The following is an 11,889-nucleotide window of genomic DNA, read 5'->3' on the forward strand; positions in this document are numbered from 1 at the left end:
CGCGCAGTTGGCTGAAGTTCGTGCTCTGGTGCTTGCGCTGGAGTACGCTGATCTTCGAATTCCCACTCTTGTGGTGTGTGATTCGTTCTATTGTGTTCAATCTTACAATGAGAATCTACATTTTTGGATTCAGAATGATTTCCATGATTCCAAAGGTAGCACAATAAAGCATAAAACGCTTTGGGTTCGAGTGGCGGCACTTAAAGAACTGCAGCCACTCGTGAATGTAATTCACACTCTTGGTCACCAACGAGTTGGCGTCCATGCTGTCGGTAACAGTCTGGCTGACGAGGCAGCAAAAACATCAGTGGCGACATATCTAGTAGCAGCAGTTACAAGATCAAAAAGTAAGATCGATGATGACATCTTGGCAGCTATTGCCGCTTCTGAGACCGGGAAAAACTTTCCGAAGGGTTTCCCTTCTCGATACCATTATCGCTTAAGTCTTGATAACGTCCCGTTAGTGAGGATTAACGACGTTGGTGACAGATTGATTCCCAACGCGGACTGCAGACCATCTCTGATATCAGCTGCCCACGAGGGTGTTGCGTCGGCGCATGCCGGAGTGTCGGCAACTATATCTCTTTTGCAACAACGTTACTGGTGGTACGGTTTTTACAAACAAGCGCGGGCATACGTTCTTAATTGTGACATTTGCCAGCAGATTAAACCTTCCTCTGCAGCGCGTCCACCACAGACACAGCTGCATATATCTAATCAACCACTTGCAGCATTTATTTAGATCACTGCGGTCCTATTACCTCTGATACTGCGTACAAATATATCTTGGTTGCAGTTGATTCGTGCACACGTTTCCTGTGGGTATGGCCACAAAGGAGTGCTGATGCCAGAACTGTCATCAAGGATTTGCGTGTCTTTATAGGGAGTTTTGCATGTGGTACCCTTCATTCTGATCAGGGTCCTGCGTTCGCCTCAAAGGCGTACAAGGAGGCCATGAGAGAACTGGGGGTCCAAGTCAAATTTTCGTCTCCATACCGGTCTGAGGGCAACAGTGTTGTGGAGCGGATGAACCGTGACCTAAAGCAATCTTTGACAGCGAGGGTATTAGGTACAGGCCGGAACTGGCTCTCCCACTTGTATGACGTAGAACGTGCACTTAATAATCTCCCTAGAAGGTCTCTGGGTGGGAGGACCCCGTACATGATTCTCTTTGGAGTAAGAATGTTTGTCCCGGACCTTGATGGTCTAGACATGGCGGCGGCAGCCGCCCCTTTTGACCTAGATGACCACTGTGCTGTATTGCAGAATCTACAAGAAGCCAGAGACACTCTAGCGAAAGGACACGTACCCTCTACATCAGAAGCTGCGCTCCAGATTCCGGTAGTCGGCTGGCTACCTCGAGTTGGTGACCTGGTCCGTGAGAAGGTGGAGAACAAGGAGGAGTTCGGCCCCTCTTATCGTGCACCGGTCCCAGTGCTTGGAGTCCTGGGTACGCGTACAGTTGTTTTACCTCCACTTCCTGGTCGCAAGGATAACAGGTACATCTCGATTGACAATGTCAAGCTACAGCGGGTGGCCGATTCTCCATAGTATGACACCTTCAGTTTCTTGCCCTTCTATTCCGTTGAGCTTGCAGTTGCTGCTCCCTCTATGCCATCTAATGCTGGTGGTTTACCTGATGATCCTGAGTATGCTTATCCAACAGATGTACCTTTGCCTCTATTACATTCAACAACAATTGCCCAGTCACATTCTTCCTTTGAAACTGAATCATTGACTTCCACTGCCCCTTCCAAAATTTCTAAATGTTTTGCCTGGTTCAAGAGACATTTTTTGGTTGCACCTTGGACTTACATCTGGCTGGTGCTAATAAGTATTTTTTTGTTCATGTCCATTGGCTTTGTGGTAGTGTTTTTTAAATTGATCAATGGACACTACCTGAATGAACGATCTACAATTCACTTAATTGATGGAACTTTAGCCCCCCATTCCTCATCACACATCATGAAAAGGGACCAGACTTTTGTGAACATCACCGCCTGGCCTGTACGTGATGGAATTGCTTGGGATGCTGTGAACTTTTCAAATTCATGGTCCCACCGAAGTGATTAATGTGCCCACTGTTTTTCGTGTTTCTATGGGTGATGTAGTTAAACAGAACATCCAATCAGATGATTGGGATGTGCAAGCGATAGAAGCACTGTTTTCTGATTTAAAATATTATGCTGATGATTTGTATTTAAATACTGCAAATTACGATGAACAATTTTGCTAGCAACATTATGGCACACATTTCCTACACAGAGCAAATACCTTTCGAAATGTTGTTAATTTCACTCAGTGGAAACATTGTCCTGTCCCTATGCCTGGCAGCTCTGCCACTTTAGTGAAAAAAATCACATACTTTTCAGATTTTAGTGTGTCTCACCCTGCATCTTTTTATTTTAAGGTAGAAGTGGAACCAGCTTCTAAGGTTAGACTGACACACACCAAATTATTATATTCCAAATCCTTTATGGATGAATTGGCTATTGGAGGTTATGACCTATGGAAAGCTACTGTCGATCTTAAATCGGTTTGGGGAACTAAACCGTGGCAGGTACAAGGAACAGACGCTTTGCATCGTGCCTGTCTTATCCCAAATCATATGTTATTTTTAAATTCAACTATTTTTCAGACCACCTGTTTTGGATTGGCTATATCTAAAAAATTGAATTCCCCCACAATCCCGGATCTGGGTGCTTATCCTAATTGGACGAATCACACAGATCTGTCCCTTACTATGTTGCAGTCCTTCGTCTCCAACACCACCTTCAATATTTCAGCAATAGACCCTCAAGGATGGTTGGTATGGCAGACGGGTTCAGATTCCTGTCAACGACGGTTTCTGGACTTGACACCAGGGTATACACGGCTTAGAGTAGACCCTCGTTTCCCATCGTCACACACGGTAACTACCTAGTCGGTAGGTAAGTTATGCCAGTCATGGTTGCAACATTCCACATTAGCTTCAGTTAAGCTTCATTTATCACGGTTGAATGACAAAGTAGATTTAAATGATTTTATTAAGGGTCCTGCGAGTGGCAGGTCCAAGAGATGGGTTTATGCTATTTACAATGAAGTTTGGAAGTTGTCGCAAATTGAAGCTGCTTCCAGGCTACGTGCTATTGACCAGGCCAATATGGAGAAAGTATTGGCTGTTATAGATAATAGTATTAACACCTTGTCTTCTAAAATGTATACGTTAGATAATATTGTTTCATCTGTCGTAGACATTGTGCAAGATGAAGTGTCTGTGTTATATCATGGTCAGAATCAGTTGCGTTCAATTATGCAGTTTGCATGTACCTTGCAAACGTTAAAAGCAGGGAAAGTCCCTTGGGATTACATGAATACGTCTTCATTATTCCTTCCTTTTAATTTGACCGAAAAACAGCAGTTCATGTCCATGAAAGACGCAACTTACGCATTACTACACATTGAAAAACTAGAACCTTTACCTTTTTCTGTTGCTGAATTGAATTCAGCTGTGTGGCTTGTACACGGTTTGATCACGTTGCTTTTTTCACGGTTTAAGTTCAGTTCGTGCATGAAGCATTATGCCATTGGCAGATATGAACAGCTTGGTAAGGCCTTCCTGCACGAAGTTTGGTCACTTCCTTTCACATATCGATGCGTGAGGGATGGCAAGGAGGTTTACTTAAAAGGTGAAGAATGCACTTCCGCTCCCGATCATTCTGTGGTTTGTAGACATATACAATTACATGGCGCTTGCAATATACATGCTCCTAATTTAGCTTGTGTCCTAAAAGGTATTCCAATGCCAGTTATAACGTCTTCTTTTAAGCTGCTTGCCAACGGTAGTTATTTGCTTTTAAATAATGAAGCTTGCTGTGGGATGCTAGTGGGTATTCCTTACATAGTCACCGTTTCACATAGGGTGGTTTGCTGTAATAACGTCCTTTTCCCACCCCCGCACGGCAGGCTCGATATATCCATCTGGCCGGCGATTCCAACCTTGAACGCAGAGTTCAACAGGATGAGTAGAATAAGAGCTCTTTTGTCTCAAAAAGAAGTTTCTTTGACTTCGTCCCGTGAAACGTATCTTCTTCACATAGCAAACACACGTACTGAAGTACAAGCTCTTTTAAATACTGACCTCCACCTACATTTTGGAACGTTGATACAGACTATATTTAATGCTTCGCCTACGACTGGCCTTGTTCATTTTTTTAAAATTGTCGGCTCAGGCCTCGTGACATCTTTCCAAACTACTTTTGGTGTGATCCCCGCGTTTTTACATTCTATTTTTTCAAGCGTCTTCGGAGGGTTTTCCTTGCTCTTCGCTCTTGGGGCCGGGATCCTCTTGTTGATCTGCGCATTACGTTATGGCTGCACGCCTGGGGTTACAAGACAGAATGCTCCGCCTGCTCCATCTTCGTAGCCAGATGCTTGATTACTACGGCACTTTACCTCTGGCGACCTTAAGCGTCAAGTATGGATTGTCATTCCGGTTTGCTTATTTTACATGTGTGCAGCCCGTCTTTCATTGCCTAGATTGTCCCTTCCAATGGGCTCTGGACTTGTGTCTGTCAAACTTGGTGTCACCTGACCCGGATTTTGATGAACTAATGTGTCCATTACTGAATCATGAGTTTGCTTGTTCTGGAATTGGGTTCATGGCTTTGGGTGCTACACAAGGAGTCCTTGGTAACTGGGATATCGGAGAGGCCGCTATTGAATTCCTTGAACGAAGTTATCTCGAGGATGCTGACAGTTGTCCTGTTATGGTGCTGGATGCTCCGATAATTGAAGAACATGTGTGTTCCTTTCCCTTACTAAATTGGATGGCAGATACTTTTGCGGAACGCTCCAATGATTTCCTCTTGGAAGCTGTTGCAACTTATGGTGCATATACCTTGATGGATTGACAGTTTCACGTAGTCAAGACAGGATGCATCTAGAGATGTAAATTTTTGTATTGAAAATTTTTTAATGGTTTTTTCTCTGGGACATCGTTTTTATTTTTTACACGATTTTTTTCTTTTTTTTCTCGAACTTTACACTTACCTTATATGGACTTATAGTTCATGCCCTTGGTTCTGTTCTATATCACTTGAACTCTGCGTTCTTGATAAGTGCGCCCCTAGTGGTTAGTGATTCAATCAAGGGGGGGTGGTAGTGTGGGTTGGCCACTCCCTATTTACAACACTAAGTTAGCATAACCGAGACAACTGTTAGGAAAGCCAGCTTGCCGTTTCTGCTGCTTTGCACGCGACACTGTTGTTATATGTTATTCATTTTAGAAATGCTTACTCGACTTTGCCTTAAGGGTAACAGTTTATTGTTTAACATTCTTAACAGTGTGCTGCGACCTTCGTCTGTACATCATGTAAAGAACAAGTCTAGGACACTAGACGGTGCAGAGTGTTGTCTTCAGATCGATCGTACCACTTTTTAGACATCTCATGCATGCAGCTGCCAATATCTGAAGGACAAGTGCTTTTAATATTACAAGACAGAATGTTTTAGATTCATTCGAACAGAAGAGCTGATGCATGAGAGAGCCTAGCTGATCGTGTGATGTGATTCTACTAAGCTGATCTATACGGTATGGGGTTCCCCCTGTTAGCCTAAGAGACCTTCTATTAGTATAAGAAACCTATTAGTTACTAGAGAAAGGAGTGTGGCTGCTTACCACTGTCATTATTATTATGATTGCTCCTTTCATTGTGTATGGTATTGTAACAATGCTGATGGTTCTGATCTTAACCATTTGTCTGCTAGTGTTAGCCAAAGTACTGCATCTTAGGACACGAGGTTTATAAAATAAACTCTTTAAACTTTACCGTGTCTGTATTATTCTGTTGTGGACTGCTAAATAAGTACAAACAGGTATTTCGGATTCCCACCACTCCTGAGAAATATCTAAGTCGCATGTTCTGGGTTGTCTATACATTGGGACCGCCTAGCTAGATCTAGGCTAACGAATGGGACACTAAGCTAGCCGGATATGGGGTTCTTGGTTCTGAGGGGAGTTTCTGGTACACCACAATTCTCTGAGGTCCTGGTTTCCTGCGCATAGTTCTGTGCATACGCAGAATCCCTGCAACACTACCTCACTCTCTACCTCACTGCTCAGCTCTGTATATCACAGCATCACAATAACGCTACATCACTAACTATATCACTCAATACCTCAATATCTCTACATACCTCACTCTCTCACTACATCACTCTCTAATACAATACCTCACAACTTCACTTTCTCACTCAATACCTCACTATCTCACAACATCACTCTAGCTATTTATATCTCACTATCTCACTCTCACTACCTCACTATATCACAAGTCACTCTCTAAAACGTACACTACATCACTCACTCGCTAACACACTATCTATCTCACTACCTTACAACTTCACTCTCTCTAACACACTACATCACTCTCTCTATATCTCACTACCTCACTATCTCAATCTCTCTATCACAATAAATAAATTACAATCTCACTTTCAATAACTCACTCTCTTACTACCTCACAACATCACTGTTTCTATCTCACAACCTCACAACATTACCCACCCTCACTACATCAGTCTTTCAATACTTCAATCTCTCTTTCTCTCACTACCTCACTATCGTATCTACCTCACTCTCTCTCATTACATAACTCTCTCTATTTAATAAGCATGTTGTATAATTTAATATATTAGTTTTGGAAAAAGTAAAAAATGTCTACAGTAATATCCGAAATGTATACTCACAATTTATTCTCATTTCAGATGATTTCTATACAAGAAATTAAGATGGGAAAACAACAGGAGAGCAAACCTTTTCAGAAGGCTATAAGAGCAAATATTGTAACATGTTCTCAAAAAACACACTACCGAAATGCGAAGCAAGAAAACAAAATCTTGTACCACCTTGCAGTAGCAGATGAAAGTGGTTCTATTAAAGCCACATGCTATAACGACGATATTTACAATCAAACAAAACCAGGAAATGGAATTATTATAAGGAATTTCCTGGCCAAGAACAATGTTATTCTATTAACCAAACATACAAAAATATCTAGGATGCTACCTTTAACGCTTCCATGTGAAATCCTACAAGAAGCACAAAACATACTAGCGCCACCAGCTCCACCAATATCACCTATTAAAACAATAAGAGAAGCCAAGTTACGAACATTAATGACCATATCGGGGACAATATCAGAGGTATTTTTATAAGTACAATATAGAGTAAAAAAGTTATTAAACTTTTCAATTACATTATTCTATACTCACACAGTCTTCTAAACACTCACTCAGCAAAAAAAATTATCAGGGCAACACTCTCTATGCACAACACTCTCTTCCAACACTATTCCCCACACCCGCTCTCTTCCCCACACCTTCTCTCTTCCCCACACCCGCTCTCTTCCCCACACCCGCTCTCTTCCCCACACCCGCTCTCTTTCCCACACCCGCTCTCTTCCCCACACCCGCTCTCCAAAACAATCTTACAAACACACTCTATGAACCACACTCTCGCATCACAAAACTCTCTTAAACACTCTCTCTTCAAACACTACACCACACTGTCTTACACACATTCTCTCCCCACCGCACTCTTTGCACCGCACTCTGTCTGCACCGCACTCTGTCTGTACCGCACTCTGTCTGGTATACTGAAACTATATATACAAAAACAAATAATAATAATATTTGCTTTATATTTCACAGGAAGAAGAAACTAAAAACATTTTTATCGCAGGACAAGAAACAAAATTAAAATCGATTACAGTTATTGACACGACAGACTCTGTTAAAATAACATTGTGGAGAAATGCAACGGAATTCCCAATCACACTTGGAACTTATGTCAAAATGACACACTTGACCGTCCACGAATTTAATAATGAAAAAATGTTAAATACTACTCACAATACACATATAGAAGTAAGTGCAACATTTTTTTTTATTTGTGTACCTGTGTGGCTCTATATGTGTGTAGCTCAGTGTATGCGCATCTGTGTATGTTTTTCGGTGTCTCTATATGTGTATGGGTAACTCCCTATGTATATATGAATGCCTCCATGTCACTACATCACAACTTCACTCTCTCTCTATATCACTACCTAACTCTATGTCTTTCTATCTCACTCCTTCACTCTCTCACTTTCAATGCCTCACTCAAAATATACATCACTCACTCTCTCTAACTCACTCTCTCACTCAATAAATATCGCTAACTCAATACTCCACTCTATCTCACTACCTCACTATCTTACAACATTTCTCTCTCAAAACATCACTACATCACTCTATCACTACCTCACTCTCTATCTCAATACCTCACAACTTCACTATCTCCCTCAAAAAAAGTACCACACTCTCTCTGTCTCACTACCTCACTCTCTCTCTTTATATCTATCACTGTCTATGTCACTTAACATCTATACTACTCCAATAACTAAATATAAGGATAATGCACACTAGATGCCTCTATTAACAATTATGTTTTACTTTGCAGATAATAGAACCACCTGTGGAAAAAATTACTATTACAATATATGGAATTGAAAATACTACGCAGGAAAAAAGTACCATAACGGTACAAAAACAAGACACTGAACTTTTTAAATCCATGGACATCGAAAATACTATTGTAATGGACTACCTCAATATACCAACAGACGTAGAAGATTTTTCAGAAGCTCTCATGCAGCACTTGCCAACAACTTTACATGTTGTATTTAGAAATGGATGCATTCTAGAAATAGTCGGTTAATCTTACAAACACTTCATTAGAACATAACACAAATGTAAACTTTAAATAATTTTTAACAATGTATATAATAATTGTCTATAATAAAAGCTGTTAAACACTTATCATTACTCATTATTTACAGGCAACAAAAATAAATTTCTTCAACTATAAATGCATATATACATATATAGGCATACATTGAAGAAGTATAAATACATATTTCCAAATATGTATACATTACGTGCAAAAAACAGACCTTACAAGCAATCTGACAAATATTACACACTCTACTGCTAACTATCTACTGCTTAGCTGTGGGTGTATGAATAGCTCTGTATGTGAGTCTATAGCTCTGTGTGTGTGTAAAAGTGTAGCTATAGATTTGTCACTCTATATTGCACTGTGTGAATGTATATACATCTTTGTGCACTTCTAGATTGCTTTATTGCAGTACACTACTTAAACACTTCACTCTCTCTATCTCACTAACTCACTCTCTATCACTACATCACTATCTATTTCTATCTCACTACCTCACAACACACTCTCTCAAAACTTCACTACATCACTCTCTCATTAACTCACAACTTCACTCTCTCTATCTCACTACCTCACTCTCCCTCTCTCAAATACACTAAGTAAATTACACTGACTCTTTAAATACATCACTATCTCACTGCTTCACTACATCACACTCTGTTTCTATCTTAATACCTCACAACATCCCTCACTACCTCAATCTCTCTTTCAATACCTCAATCTTTCTCGAGCTCACAACAACACTCACTGTTTCTATCTCACTACGTCAGAAAATAGCTCTCAATTTTATTAACTCACTCTTTCACAACCTCACTCTCTCTCACTACATAACTCTATATGTCACTACTCCCCTCTATATAACTACATCACCATCTCACTACTTCTCTCTAAAAAAAAAACTCTAGCTCACTCTCTCACTCTCTATATCACAACTTCACTCTCTCTCTCACTACATCACTCTTTCTATCTCACTTTCACTATCTCTTTCACTACCTCTCTCACTACATCACAACATCACTCTATGCTTATATATCACTACCACACAACATCTCTCTCCCTCTACCTCACTCTTTCACTACCTCACTCTCTCACTCCCTCACTCTCTATCTCACTCCCTCACTCTATCTACCTCGTTCTCTCCCACTACCTCACTCTATCTACCTCGCTCTCTCTCACTAGCTCACTCTCTTTCAATACCTCACTCTCTCTCTGCTAATGCAATATGTATCACATATGCAAAAAAATAGCTCATGCCAAGAAAAATGACAATGCCATTTATTTAGGGATACAAAAATGAAACAAAAATAATGAGCAATACCAATAGCTCTACCTATAATATTGTATATAATATCTGTATGTATGTCTGGGGGATACACTTTGTATGTGTGTGGCTCTGTGTAGATGGTTCTGTATGTGTGTGGGGTTGGCTCTCTCACTATGTCATTCTCCCTCCCTAACTCTCTCTCTCACTATCTCTCACTACCTCATTATCTCTCACTATACTACACTCTCTCTCACTAACTCTTTACCTCACTCTCTAACTCACTACTCAACTCTCTCTCTCACAGCAACACAATATCACTACCACAGTAACTATCTCTCACTCTAACACACTACTTAAAAACTTCACTCTCTCTCTCTATCTCACTACCTCACTCTCGATCACTACATCACTATCTATTTCTATCTCACTCTCACTACCTCACTATATCACAACACACTCTCTCAAAACTTCACTGCATCACTCTCTCACTACCTCACAACTTCACTCTCTCTTTCTAACTCACTAATTCACTCTCTCTATCTCACTACCTCACTCTCTCTCTCTCAAATACACTAAGTCACTTATACTCACTCTTTCACTAACTAACTCTATCTCACTACTTCACTACATCACTCTCTGTTTCTATCTTAATACCTCACAACATCCCTCACTACCTCAATCTCTCTTTCACTACCTCAATCTTTCTCTATCTCACAACATCACTCACTGTTTCTATCTCACTACGTCAGAAAATACCTATCACTCACTAACTCACTCTTTCACTACCTCACTCTCTATCTACCTCACTCTCTCTCTCACTACATAACTCTCTATACATCACTACTCCCCTCTATATCACTACCTCACTATCTCACTACTTCTCTCTCTAAAAAGATCACTACATCACTCTCTCACTACCTCACTCTCTATATCACAACTTCACTCTCTCTCTAACTCACTACATCGCTCACTCTCTCTCTCTCTACCTCACTCTTTCTATCTCACTAACTCACTTTCACTGTCTCTTTCACTACCTCTCTCTATCTCACTACATCACAACACCACTCTGCTTACATCTCACTACCTCGCAACATCCCTCTCCCTCACTACATCACTGTTTCACTACCTCACTCTCTCTCACTACATAACTCTCTCTACCTCACTACTCCACTCTCTCACTACCTCACTATCTCACAACTTCTCTCTCAAAACATCACTACCTCACTCTAGCTCACAACCTCACAACTTCACTCTCTCTCACACACTACCTCAATCACTCTATCTCACTACCTCACTCTTTCTATCTCACTAACTCACTTTCACTCTCTTTCACTACCTCTCTCTCTCTCACTACATCACAACATCACTCTATGCTTATATATCACTACCTCACAACATCCCTCTCCCTCACTACCTCACTCTTTCACTACCTCACTCTCTCTATCTCACTACCTCACTCTCTATCTACCTCACTCTCTATCAGACTAACTCACTCTCTCTATCTCACTACCTCACTCTCTCTCTGCTAATGCAATAGGTATCACATATGCAAAAAAAAAAAGCTAATGCCAATAGAAATGACAATGGCATTTATTTAGGGAGAGAATAATGATAAAAAAAATAATGAGCAATACCAATAGCTGTACCTATAATATTGCCGAGACCATTGCATTGTAAATGCTTGTTTTCTGATGTTAACACTGGTTTCTGGCTATAGTCAGGCTGGGTCCCTGCTAATCAGGGCCCCAGTCTCTCTGTTCTCTCTAAACGACTTGGAGTGCATTTTAGATGCACTAGTGATTGGTTACTGTGGGGCCTTATGAGCCCCTAGTATATGGTACCTTAGGTACCAAGGGCATAGGTACTT

At 40.8% G+C, this 11,889-nt stretch overlaps 1 protein-coding gene across 1 annotated transcript; it reads left to right on the plus strand.

Moving 5' to 3' along the window:
- Nucleotides 1-6,751: 6,751 nt before the first annotated feature.
- LOC146871720 (uncharacterized) lies at nucleotides 6,752-8,840 on the plus strand. Its single transcript, XM_085651219.1, has 3 exons — nucleotides 6,752-7,185; nucleotides 7,693-7,908; nucleotides 8,483-8,840. Exons 1-3 carry the CDS (start codon nucleotides 6,772-6,774, stop codon nucleotides 8,738-8,740), a joined length of 888 nt encoding a protein of 295 aa, XP_085507345.1. The 5' UTR covers nucleotides 6,752-6,771; the 3' UTR covers nucleotides 8,741-8,840.
- Nucleotides 8,841-11,889: the final 3,049 nt, after the last annotated feature.

The sequence above is a fragment of the Triturus cristatus genome, chromosome 1_1, assembly GCF_964204655.1.
Source record: "Triturus cristatus chromosome 1_1, aTriCri1.1, whole genome shotgun sequence".
NCBI classification, from domain to species: Eukaryota; Metazoa; Chordata; class Amphibia; order Caudata; family Salamandridae; genus Triturus; species Triturus cristatus.